The sequence below is a fragment of the Hippocampus comes genome, unplaced genomic scaffold, assembly GCF_001891065.2.
Source record: "Hippocampus comes isolate QL1 unplaced genomic scaffold, H_comes_QL1_v1.1 scaffold92, whole genome shotgun sequence".
Taxonomy (NCBI): domain Eukaryota; kingdom Metazoa; phylum Chordata; class Actinopteri; order Syngnathiformes; family Syngnathidae; genus Hippocampus; species Hippocampus comes.
In genome coordinates, this window is record NW_017805379.1 from 217,581 (window position 1) to 232,506 (window position 14,926).

Below are 14,926 nucleotides of genomic sequence, written 5' to 3' on the forward strand. Positions count from 1 at the left end.
TTGTAAAATTGCGCTTCACAATGGCAATAATCAAGGATACAGTAGAATACATTTAGATGTGTTCTGTAGTATCAACAGTACCATTTTGTACCGTGTAATTTCTTGACATTTTCAAATATTACATTTCACACGGTCCAGTATTGGGATGGGCTTGTAAACTGTATTCTTATGATCCAATTAATCACTGAATTTTACATTAACTTTAGGTAGAAAGTACCAAAAGGAGCGTACGAGTGACGACAATAATTTAGTGTTCAGTTCTTGATAATGACGCCCATCCCAGATCCGCTATTACACGTATCGGTGAGATAAACTATGAACAACAACAACGCATGTGTTCCACTGATGTCGAAAAAAAATGATTCCAGTGATGCAAAAACATGCTTGGTGAGTACAAAAATGTGGTGTTACAAAAAGCAAGTGCCTATCAATCGGGATTTCTTCGCCCTCTCAAGTCACGAGAGAGGAGCGTTGCATTTGAAAAACACACGGCTCCCCACGCACAATCAATAAGGCTGATTAGCATGATGTGGTTGACAGTCACTTAGTGTGTGTTCATTGATCCGAGGCCTCTCCCACCTTTCACCAGGTCTTCCGCAGCGGTCCATAAATAGACGAGGCTTTACATGACGACAAAGCGGCAATCGATGACGCAGAGCGAAGATGGACGATGATGTGGATTTACACGTCCAAGTTTGTTTTCGGAGCATCTGATAGGAGCAAGCTAGCTAGCCAGCTAACACCGCGATGAAAACCAAAGGAAAAAAAAATCTGCGATTTTGCTTTGTTTTATTTGGGTTTTTTTTTTTGGGCAACGGGTTTTGCTTCCCCGTGATTTGATGGCACAGTGACACAAATTCCCAGGAGCGGCTCCAAGCTAACTGAGGGAACGGAAAAGGCACATTTCTTTCACGTATGCCCGTGGACTCCTGCAAAAAATGTCGGCGTTACAAAGGCCTGCCAGTGGGATGAACGCTCAATGCACCGATGACTTTTACCAGACTTTGAGCTCTCCTTGGAGTATAGAAAGGATCACTGTGAGGTACGATTCTTTTCGATGGTACCTTGAGGGTAGCGCGCGGACTCCTTCTGCAAGTCTATAATCCCTCCGTCTGATAAGATTCTCCGGTGAACAGGTCATCAGTCTGGTTTTGGACAGTTGGACTTGTTGAAAGGCTCCTTGAGAAATCCAGAAATTATTTTCATTTCTTCTCCATTTCTATTATTCTCGTAGCCCGATAGGGTACAATTCTTTTCAAGGTTGTACTTTGAGGGGCACGCGGGGACGCTTTCTGACAGTCTGTCTCACTTTGTCAGACGCTTTCCTCGAACAAGCAGCTAAGTGGTCTTTTTTTTTTTTTTTTTCACAGTTCTGGCAGGCAAACGTTCACCGTGGACATCGCTCCTTGGAGTTCAGAAATGATCCCATTGAGGGAGCGGGAAGCGGCTCCTTCAGCCGGTCTATGTCCCTCGGTCTGATGATTTTCTTGACAGGACAAGCTGATCATTCTGGTTTTGGACAGTTCCCGTCCAGAAATTTCGGGGTAGTATAATTTGGACTGAAATGACAGTCTATACTCCTTTGTCTGATTAAATTCTCTGGAAAAGCGCGAATCACTCTGGCTTTGGAGAGTTCTTGAATGCACCGATTCAGGTACAAATGCTACTTGGAGTCCAGGAAATTCTTTTAGAGCGTACCTCAAAGGGGCACGAGTAGACTTCTAACTGAGAGTCTCTATCCCTCCATCAGATGAGTTTCTCCAGAGAGCACCTAGTCATCCTGGTGTTTCGGCAGTTCCGGTATGCACCCGTTCAACTTGGAGCGATCCATGGAATACTGTGACAGGTTTGTTAAGCTGGTGTTCCTCTCTTTCCTCTCCTGGCTTTCCTCATCGAGCTCACAATCTTCTTCCCCGCCCTCGCCCCGCTCTTCGTCAAACATGGCGTTCCCATTGCCAATGCCGACACTGGCCCGTCGAGCGTCGCCGGGTATGTTCCTCCGGATCTCGCGGTTCTTGCTGCGCCTGGCCAGCTTGGTGAGCGTGCCGAAGCGCAGGTTGAAGAGATTCTCCTCCGACGAGGACGCCGTCTGTGGCATCTGCTCAACGCTGCGGCGCTCGTAGGGCTCGCAGGCGCCTTTCAGCCGCAGGTTGTTTAGCTTGGTGTCGATGCTCTCCTGGGATGAGGTCTTATAGCGGCCGGTGTCCAGACTGGCAAAAACAGCCCTCTTCTCAGGAGACAGCATGTCCAAAGAGTGGGCCCGCTGTTCCAGACCCAGCTGGCGGCGCTCCATGCTGCGGATGGTCGCCGCCCGTTGGAGCTTGTCGTGGATCTCGACGCTCAGGCGCCGCCGCGTCTCCCGGAACTCGGCTCGTACGTTCGCCTTCCATTCGGCTGCATGAGCGGCAACCTGGGAACGATTTGAAAGCACTCTGTGAAGACAGTTGCTCTGTAGTGAATTACAGAGAAAAATCAAACCGGTGAGAGCCGTCTATGCGAGGAGATCTGTCCAGTCAGGGTCACAGAGTCTATTGCTAGCTGACGTTAACGAAAACGAAAACTTTCAAAGTAACTAAAACGAAAATTGAAAAAAACAATTCAATTCACTACATAAAAACGTAAGCCCGTACACTGTTGAGCATGTCATCGAAAAGAAACCCTACCTCATCTTTGGTCTTCTTGGATAGCACTCGAAGCCAGTCTCCGATCATACTGAGGACGGCCGCGAAGTAGGCCAAACCCACCAGGATCCAGAACCACACCAGAGGCTTGTACCACTTCATGTAGTCAATCCTGCGGTTTCCGCCTGGAAGAAAAAAAACAAAAACAAATCAGCTCAAGCTGAACTTGATGAACGCGAGCACACGTCAAGTTGAACACAAACCCGCCACGTAGTCGCCGATCCCCACTGTGGTGAGAGTGATGACGACAAAGTAGATGGCCTCCAGCGTGGTCCAGCCCTCGATGTGTTTGAAGATGACAGCGGGAACGGTGACGAAGACGATGCAACCGGCGAAGATAAAAAGGATGGTGGACGTCACCCGGATCTTCGTCTGGCTGATCTGTTTGTGTTTTTGCTGTGGAGGTGAGCAAAGGGAAAGAACGTCGTCAGACTAACGGCGGCATCACTCAGGCAACGATTTGTCAATACTTGCAACTCACCCTGAAGATCTTCTCCACTCTCAAAATACTTTTGACAAAGATAGTGCCCAGCTGATCGCCGATCCCGGCCAACAGGAAGCCGAAAAGAGGGATGCCAAATATGGCATAAAGGATGCAGAAGATTTTCCCGCCCTCCGTGCTGGGAGCGATATTTCCATAACCTATCGACACATCAGAAATGACAGACTACCATTTTGATACGTTCAAAGAAAGGAAAACATGATTCTACCTTGGCATCATTGAACTTGGCCTGGCTGACAAGCTAATAAAACCCTATTAAGGACATCTCAAGGTGCTCCAAAGGAAGGAAATGAGGAGGTGGGTGGGGTGTGGGGGGGGGGGGACATTAAGATGAAGATGACGCACTTATGCAACATCATCAATAGAAGCCCTTCTGTTACGTTCCTGGAGGAAATTGGAAGAGCTAAGTAAGACCGCAGAAAGGCGCTAATTCAGTTGCCCTCAAGGGAAAAGACATTTGTCATTGTCAAAGGGCCAGCGACGATCTCACGATGTTCGATAACAATGACTTCAGTCATATCAATAATCGGAAGAGCCACAAAAACCTGAGCCACTTCATCATCGAAGCGTGCGGTGACCTTACAACTGGACCACATGGAATTGATCTGAGCTGTACTGCTTTGTCGTTCAAGAAATGATAATCTTGTTACATTAACACACACACACACACACACACACACACACACACACACACACACACACACACATTATTCTGTTTTTGGAGAGAAAAGTTTTTCAATCACACTTTTACTTCGAGAAATGATTTTTATTTTGGTATGTCATATAAATGTGTGTGCCAACAAATTTCTTTTTTGGTGCCAAAATAATTTTTTTGTATGTCGAAATGGAGCACTTTTGATTTTTGAGTTGTGGACCACAAAATAGGCCAGTTTCCAGGGTTGGGGAGAGGGGGTTGCTGTTAATGTACCGATGGTGGTGATGACAGTTCCGGCGAAGAAGAAAGCGCTGCCCAGGTCCCAGTAACTGGAGTTGTACGAGGTGTCGCCTATGGGACTCACTCCGGCACTCACAGCGTCGATGGAATGCTGAAAAACACACGCAAAAAAAAAAACACTTTTATTTGTATTTATTGTGTATGTCATCTCATGCGCATGCTAACGACTAGCAACTTCCTTCTGCATCGCTATCATTGCTCTGAATGGCGCATCGAAAAAAAACCAAACACATTGCAGCTTTACATTCACTGGGACATTATTCACGCTTGTGCTTCATTGCGGTGCCATAAAATCTCCATCTGCTCTCTTTCTCGCTCACTAATGTTTTATGCAAATTCTTTGTATTCTTGTCTCCATGGCGACGTGGACTTTTGCTCTGGCCTCGGATGTGGAAAAAAAAAAACAAGACAACGCTGTCCATGAGAAAACGCTCCCGGTGGCATGATAATAATGCAGATTTCATTCAAAAAGTGGTGTTCGTATCATACTTTTTTTGGGGGGGGGAACAAGCGAAATGGTGGTTAGCGCTGTTCTAAACTATTGTGGTTTTCCCGCAAAACATTGTATTTTTGTGGCAAAATACGATGTTTATATTGCAATGGAAAACCTTGAATTTTTGCAGCCAAGCTAAATTTTGAGGCAAAATACTGTGTGATGAACCCCAAAAACATTACATCAGGCGTGTATTGACATTTAAAGAGCAACCCAATGCAGTGAATGCTTTACTTTTTTTTTTTTTTTTTTTTTTATGAAAGGACACCGCGTTTTTGTGCTGGTAAATTGTTGTGATCACTCGCTTGAATGTACTTGCGCCGTCATTCAGGGCCGCCCCCACACATTATGTGCAAGCTTTTTGAGAGCAACCGCTTTATGAAATATGCATCTACTCTCGTGACATACATTTCAAAGCAAGCTACGGACCACTTCAGGCGCACAGACGACTATTCATGGTCTTGCACGTTTTCACTTCCCGTCAAATTCACCCAACCATTTTTAAAAATGAATTTAATAAGCCGTAACAAATATCAAATTACATTCAGAACAATCTATTTCTAGAGTGGTGGGACGGCTATAAATAGCCGAGCAATGTCTGAATATTTTATGAGCTGTTCTATTTATAGCCCTCTTCTGTTTGCCAGCCAAAGTGGTGCTGCATTGAAGATGTGGAAAATCCTCCATAGTGCACGTGCGCTTTGCAGGCATGAGGACTCCTGAAGGACTCCTTTGTTTTTGTTTACTTTTTTTTTTTTTTGCATTACAGCAGAACAAAGTGCTATCCGGCAAGACATTTAACTTGGCTGGAGTACATTGCCTACTGCGGGACTTTCATGGCAAAATTGAGCATTTGTGTGTCAAAACGTTGACCTTGTGAGAAAAGTATTACATTTTGTACCAAACATATTTTTGCGGCAACATACAATGTTGACAAACGATAAAATATTTTTTAGTGAGACCACTGCTTTTTGGTAGCCAAACATTGCGTTCCCGGGGTTACAGGAGGGATAAAATGTCTTTCTGTCACACACCAGCAAGAGACGTCGGCGCCTTACCCTTCAACGATTGCCCCCCCCCAAAAAAAGCATGACACGGCGCCAAACACTGCAGCACTTTCAATAACGTCTTTATCGTAATGCTGGCCAGCTTGAGCTGCCAAACAAAATTGTCTCCTCCACTAGGAAGGATGCTGTGAGATTCTTAGAAACAAAAGGAAGCTTATACAATATGATGGGGGGAAGGGGGGGGGGGACAAGTGGGGTGGCTTAAAAAACACTACCAAGATTGAACTGAAAGTAATTCAAAAAAATATTTGTTTAACTATACCTTTGTCAAATGGCTGGTTTCTGCCATTTATAGAGTGTGCGCTGAGAAAAATGAGGCACTTGGCGTTTACGGTGAGGTCACACGCAAAAGACACCAGCTCTCCTGCTTCCCGTCTGTTAGCGCTATTTTGGTGTTTTTGTTTGCAAATACTCCCTTAAAAAAAAAAAAAAAATCCTGAAAAATGTTTGTGTGTATATCTATCTATCTATCTATCTATCTATCTATCTATCTATCTATCTATCTATCTATCTATCTATATATATATATATATATATATATATATATATATACATAAAAACAAACCTAAATGTGTGTCTTGTGTCATGGAATGTATGCATTACAACATCCAGAAAAAGATCATTTGCGTGTGGTGACGTAACGCGGCTGCAGGTGTGCTGAATCGTGACTCATCACTAAATGTGCCCTGTAAATAACAGCGCGGCATCACATTGTGCCACAGCATGCATCAGCCCAGAGGCTTTGGCCGAGGTAATTATAAGGATGGGCAATGTGGGGGACGCTCACAGTGGGTAGGAGGACGCTGAAAGAGCAAACATGGCCGCACGGGCATTGAGTGTCTGTCAGTGATTATTTGTTTTTTCCCAGCCATTCTTCTTCCTGAGGATTCTGCCTTCCAAACTTCCTCCACAAAAAAGACTGACATGAATGACTCGCCCCCGCACTACACTGCTGAAAGAACACAAAAACACATTGAGAATGTAACCCTCAATAGAGCAGCAGAACGGCCTTGTATTCGTATTCAGATTTACCTTTATGGGAGAGGCGTATGGCACAGAGGCGTACTGAGGCATAGCAGACTAAAAAAAAAAAAAAAAAAAAAAAAAATGCAAGTTTACTGTAAAACTAAACATCGAATAAAGAGGAATAGGCATGACGTATTTAACCAACCCACTAACTTTTCTTACAAAATTCCACACTCTTAATGGGAACACATATTGCGAAACGCTTTCGACAGCCGAAAAAAATAGTGTCGCTTTTGCAGTAATTATGAACCATGACACATTTTTGGGGGATTTTAATAGTATATGTTTTTAGGCGCTACTTGGTGGAAAATTTTTGACAGCACTGGCTTCTCGCGTCTCATGTGGGCGGAGCATCGCATCAGTTTGAGGATCATTTGGAGGGTCCGCCAAGAAAAAAAAAAAAATGAATGCCAAGGTCTGTTCATCGCCGGTTGCGGCTTTGATTATAGTCATCGCCAAAATGTAATCATTCCTTCAGCACTTGAAAGCCGTTAGTTAGCAAATAGCCTGTTAGCTTTCACTTCCAGCTGGTGTTTAGCCTGTTAGCTTTCACTTCTTACTGATGATCTATGCCCTCGCGCGTATACCGAATGGGCTCATTTTGCCCAGCCGCTGCTTCTGGCACCGCAGGAGGTCTCCCACTCCTGCCTCGCCCGATGAATAATTGACTCCCTCCGGACTCCCCCTTTGCCGAACGCAACACGCTAAAGGTTTTCCATTTCCGTCCCCAGCTTACACAAGATGCCGTCATTGATTTCTGCCACAAACTACAGCTAGTATCTCTTTGTGAGACCATGATGTGAGTAAGGAATGGATCCTTGTGTGGGTGGGTGGGCATGGAGTGTAAAAATAAATATCTGGAAATACAGACCAAAATTCACCAGTGGTGAAGATGTTCACATCAAACAGGATTGTTCCAGCGAAAAGTAGGCCACTCCAAATTGTATGTGCTTGGTTCCCTCGTTGTCGGGGTTATTCTAAGTTTAAGAGAATGTCATGGGGGCGTAATAATTTTATTAATAGTCTCACAAGTGAGAGCATATTGCAGTCGAAGGCAGCCAGAAATTTCTGGAAGAATATGGTTCAAAGGCACATGGTGGATTCGTGATGAGCACGTCTGCCGCACAGTTTTGAGGTTTTCACTCTCCTGTTCATATATTCTTCAGGCATTCTGGTTCACTGAAGATTCCAAGTTGTCCACTGATACGAATGGGAGTGGGAGTGGGTGATTGTCAATACTGTATATGCCCTGCAGTTGACCACTGTCAAATCAAAGGTGCACACGCTAACTCTTGCCCAGTTCGCACAACAAAAAATATTTTGTAAAAATAAATAAATAAATAAAAATCATAAATAAAATGTAAAATGTGTGTTTATATATATGTAACTGAAATATGAATAAAACTAACTAAAATTTCTCTCTTCATGTTCATATTCGTCAATGAATTTAATAAATGACATTTTGGGGTTTAAAAGTGTTACACATCCAGAAAAAATTGTACTTGAATTTATTGCACCATAGCGTCCTTTTTTTTTTTTTTTTTTAAATCTTGCACTCCACAAATAGGCCATAAAAGAAGTAAACTAAAGCTAATAATGAAACTGATAATTGAATATCAAATAAATGACTTTTATCAGACAACTGCTAAGTAGCACGGAGCTAAATGACTGGCATTAAACTCACCGGTGATGTGTGTATTTTCTTTCGCATACTAACCACATCAAACTGTCCGTCAAACCATGAGGAGTTTCAGTTTTTTTTTTTTGTTTTTTTTTTTGGCTTTCATTTTTATACTTACTCTTCACAGTGTGTGACAGTTTAAAATGTGAGAATCTGACATAAAACAATTGAATGCTCGTTTTCCACTCCAGCCAACCTCTCTCTATTAACCTTGCTTTTGTTCCTTAATTAGCATAATAACATGGTGGGGAGAAGGCAAACAATCGCATTGAGATTTGAGATGCGGAAAATTTGGCTTTTCTCCCTAATCAGCACAAATATGAGAGAGAGAGAGAGTAGAGAGAGAGAGAGAGAGAGAGAGAGAGAGAGAGAGAGAGAGAGAGAGAGAGAGAAACAAAGCATAAGGCACACAAGAGACCGCACGCTTGTCTGAATTTCCCTGTCATGTTTTTTTTTTTTATATCTATCTCTTCCGCCTTTCAGGTGTTTTCATGAGATATACGGAATTATTATGATGTCTTTTCCTGAACTACTACTTACTTTTTCCATGTTGGCTCAATCATGTCTGAATTAATCTACGTCAATGACCACAAGCGCCTGCTTTGGGTCGTGCCCCTTTCCGTTCCGTGGATATACGGATGGTCTATCCTCAAACTAAACATCTCAATTCTAATAAACACCAGCTCACATTTCTGTGGCCGAATGAATACGTCAATATGGCATTTCATAAATTGGGGCACTGAGCGGAGAGCTTTAAATGCCAGTTGCTCACATCAAGCGATACTTCATTAAGGATAGACAGTTATCTAACCTATTCTCCCCACAGACAACTTTTATGTTGGATTATGTAACAATGTTTACCATGAATTGTCAGCACATGTGAGGTGTCACTGAGCATTATGAGATGTGTCGCATTGCCAAAGGTAGCAAGTGAGCCTCCTGCTGCCTTGCTTCTTAAGATTACCCGTTGAGCAGCACGGGATACTGGATTTAAGTTTAAGTTTTCATATCTAAAAATCGCTGTCACCAACTCACCTTTATGAGAGCCTCCAGCTCGTCGGGTGTGACACATGAGTGTCTTGCCAGAAAGGAAGCCTTCTCCAGAGTGATGCTGGTCTTCTGGTCGCTCTCAAACGGCTGCTCCAGCGCCCTAAATGCCAGACCCCCGCACACGAGGTACAGGACCACCACGATGAACACGGCCAATACGGTCTTCCACTTCATGACCGAGTGCAGAGCTGCCAGCGAGCCGTCGCAGCTGGTGTCCATGCTGGCCACGACACTGGCCGAGCGCGACGAGATGGACAGGCGAGGCAGCGTGCAGTGGCCGTTGGCTTTGGGCTCACAGCCTGTTGGGTTCTGCATGGTGGCTACACTAGCCTGGACCAGGCTTGACTTCACCATGCCGGGCTGGGCCTTCTTGGGAGGGACCAAGTTGGTCTGGACCGCCACTGGAAAACATTGTAGGAAAAGATCAAGTTGGGTCGTGATTCAGCTTGCGAACGTTTCGTACCTAACAACTGGACTGAGACCCTTTAAGCGTTCTCGTGTGAATGCGCCACCAAAACCATGGACGAGTGCTAATTATGCCAAAAAGCATTGGAAACTCATAAATATGAACTCACAGTTTGGTTTGGTTACAATGAAGTTTTCAAGTGAATTATGTTGTGGTTAGGTTCACTTCCGCTCAATTTTGAACAGTGTATTAACCCAGCAACCGAGATGGGCATTCCGTCAGTACTGACGGAAAGTCCGTCAGTCCGTCACTGCCCGACGTCCATTTTGCTGGCAATTGACGACTGGCACATCCTGTGCAGTAGGTGGCGGTATGCACCAAAGAGCTGTAATCAACCAATGAACGGAGATGATAAAGAAGAAGAAGGAGGCACCAATGAGGAGCATTTATAGACAGGAGTACGAGTGCAAGGAACTTGGATTTGATTTTACCCTTGGTCACAGTGCGGAGCGAGATTCAGGTGACGTTAAGCCATTTTAAACTTTTTGGCGTTTTATGTGTTAAAACAGCTGCAGGCAACCACCAGCATACTCCCGCTGTGCTCTTACTGTTCAAAAGAATGTCAAATAAGTGTATGTGGAATGTTTGTGAGTGTATGTGTGTGTGTGGAAAGTTCTTCGGGCAGGCAAGTGAAGTCAGGTCCAGTTCGGTTCATTTCAGGTCAAGTATGACCACGCTTGTTTTGAATCAAATTTTTGATTCAGTCAGAACAATCTTTTTTACTGCTCTGTTACTTCGGTTTATATATAAATGCAAATGTGACCATTCAAACCCTGGTGCGCACAAGCAAGGGTTCTCATCAATCCACTTTCAAGTGACTTTGGGTGCGGTGCTGTTTGGTTCAATTCCACTTTAGTTTGAACAGCGCACAGAACAAAGACACAACAAAATAGGACATTTATCTTGAAAGGAACTTTTATGTCATCATCATAATTTTATTACTTTGGTTGGAGCTTACTTAATTTCCTTAGACTTTCAAAACTCTGACAAGAGGATAGTTGACGGTTTGTGTGTTTAGATGACACCGATTTCTCAATTGTAATCTGACCTGGAACCACCGATACCGAAGGCAACCTTTAAATCGTCTTGCCATCTGAGGAATGAGTTTTAGACGCTTCACATTAAAGCCATTAGTCACGCGGAAGGCAGCCTCGGAAGCCTGCCGGGCATTGCCTATATCGCTAATGCAGAAGAAAACTGCGTCACCATTTATAGGATTCCATTAGATGAAGAAAACATCCTGATTTTCAATACATTATGCGAATGATTATGGACATTAATATTACATTAATCTATATGCATATAGCATAACTACAAAGGCTTTGAGGAAATGTAAGGCATGGATAGTCCAACAACTAACTGAGTGCTGCGAATATACTTTATGATAGTTTCCTTATACTTAGAAGGGGGCCGGTGAGGTAAGTACTTTTAATTTAGTTTGATGAGGTTTGACCTTGCTGTGGTTAATTTCTTTTTACACTTGTATGATGGATAAGAATGCTAAACAGCCCCCTTTGTTGTTCCTAATGTGCTATGAAAGGGATGAAGTATATACTGTAGCTGCGGTGGAGAGATGGGGGGGCATGAAATTTTTTCTCCCTTTGAGGAGGGGGCATAACAGAATAGCATTGAGAAGCACTGCTCTAATAAAACAAATATGACAAAGGTGCCTCAGAGCAGTGGACAGAACCAGGCATCCACAATGATGCGGGATGAGTCAAGGACATCCAGGAAGCATCCCGCACACTCCCACAGCATTTATGAATCTTGTTAGTTCTTCCTTGTTGGATGACTGAATCAATTACGACGAAGTGATTTTTCTGTTCTCCCCTATAACACTGCGCAATGATAGCAGCAGACTATTTTTAGAAGACAAAATAAATGACAACTTTAAGAATGAAGCAGCAGAAAGACACAAAGCCTGAATCAGTATTCAGGGATGCATGCAATGATGTCATCATGATGCAAACTAATCTTACAAATGCATACATTTTATTCTATTTTACTGGAAATTAATTAACAGTGTGTTTGCTGTCCAAATTAATGCAAAGATTCTTAAATGTGTATTGATGAAAAACAATCCAATTGAAATGCACATTTGAGTAATAATAATAATGAAAGCAAAAAAAAAAAATGTTAGCACCAGCACTCGCCACAGCTATGCCACTCCAAATGCTATACGCTTGCCTGGCTAACGTGACATGAGCTGTAAGATGTAATATTTCAGCGCAACTACAAATACTAGCTTCTACCACTTCACATTTCATTAGCTTTAAGAAAATGAGTACAAGTACAAGTTGGATAGGGGTTCATGTGGCCCAAACTTGGGCACCCTTGTGCTAGCTGTTGGGACTAGCTGCACGATGACTGACTAGTGTGTCTCTAGCTCTAAACAGCAACAGAATAAGATTTCCAAAAAATAAAATTGTCTAAATGCCAAGTGTGGATGGAATGGCCAGTTCAACCTACCAGTAATTATAAAGCACCAAGATTTTTTTTAATTTGGATGATGGGTCACGGAGAAATTGAGTTTTGAGGACTGTTTTTGTGCAATATCGGCAAGAGAAAATTTGGTCAGTAACAGCTACAAATTATTGTAAAACATTTTTCAATGTATGAGCCCTTTTATTTAGTCAATTACTCGGGGAAAACCTTCTCCGATTGTCTGACAAGTTTCAATTTCTTATACACCACTAAGCTCAAATGGCCTGAAATTTACACACATAAAACTGCCTGTACTATTTAGAAAGGTGTTAAGGTGATAGTTTGACCTAGGAACCAACCAAACACCATTTTCAGATTTCCTTTGGGAAAATTTGGTTTAAAAGTCGCTCCACATTCCACAATGGATTGAGTTCACCCTTAGAGCTTCCACTCTAGTGTTTTATAATCAAAATTGCATTAACGTTGCCTGACGTACGCACCCATCTAAAATCCAAGGCACTAACTCAGCCTCCTATCGATTGTGACTAATTGAATAAGGCTTGAATGGAAAGCCATATTTTCCATCCGATACCCACTCTTCATGGGGAGCAAGCTGAGTCCCATAACAACATGAAACTGATGTGACTTAGTGAATTGACGTTTAAAGTGAAATGTAAATTTGTGACACGAATGTCGCCACATTTTATTGTACTTACATTTGAATGAATTCTCAACACTAGCAAAATTGACGTTTAAGGTGAAATGTAAATTCGTTACACGAATGTCGCCACATTTCTTGTACTTACATTTGAATGAATTCTCAACACTAGCAGTGATTCAGCAGCACTAACTAACCAAATAAAGTGAGTAGGATAAAACAAGAGGTCCCATTTTTATTTTGCTCGAGTTTTTTTCACGTCATTCCCGAAGAAACGAGACAGGTTGGGGGACACACACACCATCTGAGCCTCACTGTACAAAGGGTGTCAAACTCGGACAATAATAGCTTAAACTTCCGGTAACAAAATAAAGACAATATTCCATCTAATCGATTTAACGTCACGTTTAATGTCCAAAAGAGCATTTTACATGTCAATTGAATGCAAGTGTACCCTTTTTCCTTGTCTAAATGCTTTTGAGACTTTCGGTTGTTTGTGCTAACTTGCTTTGTCACTAACCTCCCGCAGCTCGTTTTTAAATGCAAAATTAGAAACAAAGTACATACACCGAGTTTATAGGGCTATATATAGTACTTATTAAGTGTATTTAATAACATGTATTTGTCAAATAAATGACAGAATAACAAAAAAAAATAATTTAAAAACAAAAAATCCGAAGCGCATTACATATATCTCCTCAAGCCTGTTATTATAACATTATTTTTAAAAGGTACTGACCTTGTTCGGGGTCCCAGTTAACTTGTTTCCTCGGGTTTTCTATTGGGAATTTCATCTTTTCAAAAATGATTATAATAAATAAATTAATTAAAACCGTGGCTAAAATAAAAGACGTAACCGGCTCACAAAATCAAAATAAACGGATATACATGATTACAAGTAAGTACTATATCTCCCCATCTTCAGACATGTCTTCTTTTAAGGACGTGTCTGCTAATGACAAGGCGAGCAAATAACCGCATTGTCTGCTGTTCGAGAGTCCCCTCCTTTTTTTCTGAATCTCGTCTGGACCAAGTGAGATGCAGTACATCTGTTTTCGAGCGAGGGGCAAACCACAAGTCACCCCATACAAACATAAATACACGCACACTAGGGACTGGCAAGCCCAGTGGGTGCCCACCCAACTTTACGCACTTGCCTCTCGTAGAACAACGAGGGCGTTAAAAAAAACCGATGCTCTGCTTCCTTTAGCTTGCTCCCATGGTCTTTTTAGTATCAAATCAAGCACACACAAAAATCTCCTCCTGAAATGTACACCAACGTCAAATATATATTTCCAATACTCACTCTTGTGCTTTTTTTCCCCGGCAGGCAAAATGTGGATTTTTATTTATTATTATTCCATCATCGTTGCAGGCAGCCCGTGAGTGTGTGTGAGCACATGGTGCAAAGCGGTGGGTCACGCCCAACGATTGGTGGACCTCCACGGTGACATCATTCATATGTATGAGCACCATATGCATTATTGATGAGCTTCAGACACTGGGATGGGGGACCTTTAAGAAAAAAAAATCTGATGCAATGGTTCATTACTAGAATCATTTGAGGGCGAAATGTTAATTTCAAGTTTTATTTGATTATGTGTATGGGAGATATGTTACCATACAATATCCATATTATATTGTTACAATTATATTGGCACGGTGTGTATGTGATTATTAATTATTATTAATGAATGAAAGATGCACCTGAGAGGGATTTGGATTTCATGTTTGTTGTAGGCCAACATATAATATACGATGTTGTGTCACTGTGTGTAAGACTGCAGCAATATTTCGCCTCATAAAAAGGTAAAATCGGGAAAGATGATCGTTCCAATGTAAATTTCTCAGGCGTTAGGTAAAAGACAACAAGGAAGATGTTATTTTTTTGTACCCATATTTGTGTGAAGGATATTTGATAAG

At 42.3% G+C, this 14,926-nt stretch overlaps 1 protein-coding gene across 2 annotated transcripts; it reads right to left on the reverse strand.

Moving 5' to 3' along the window:
• Positions 1-798: 798 nt before the first annotated feature.
• On the reverse strand, positions 799-14,714 carry kcnk10b (potassium channel, subfamily K, member 10b). Of its 2 annotated transcripts, none has more exons than XM_019872496.1 (7): positions 14,310-14,714; positions 9,441-9,856; positions 4,112-4,229; positions 3,163-3,323; positions 2,885-3,077; positions 2,664-2,806; positions 799-2,410 (listed from the first exon to the last, which is right to left on the reverse strand). In XM_019872496.1, coding segments are annotated over exons 1-7 (1,671 nt in total). In that variant the 5' UTR covers positions 14,311-14,714; the 3' UTR covers positions 799-1,771. The 2 variants fall into 2 exon arrangements, with proteins under 2 accessions (XP_019728055.1, XP_019728054.1); XM_019872495.1 differs by lacking the exon at positions 14,310-14,714 and adding an exon at positions 13,743-14,092.
• Between the last annotated feature and the right edge of the window lie 212 nt (positions 14,715-14,926).

What these genes read in the sequence shown, in the direction of transcription:
- kcnk10b (XM_019872495.1), bottom strand. Translation starts at nt 13,797, where the DNA reads ATGAAATTCCCAATAGAAAACCCGAGGAAACAAGTTAACTGGGACCCC. An exon ending in AGCTGGAGGCTCTCATAAAG is followed by an intron (nt 4,230 to 9,440) that starts GTGAGTTGGTGA and finishes TGTGTTTTTCAG; the next exon opens with CATTCCATCGACGCTGTGAG. An exon ending in GAGTGGAGAAGATCTTCAGG is followed by an intron (nt 3,078 to 3,162) that starts GTGAGTTGCAAG and finishes TCACCTCCACAG; the next exon opens with CAAAAACACAAACAGATCAG.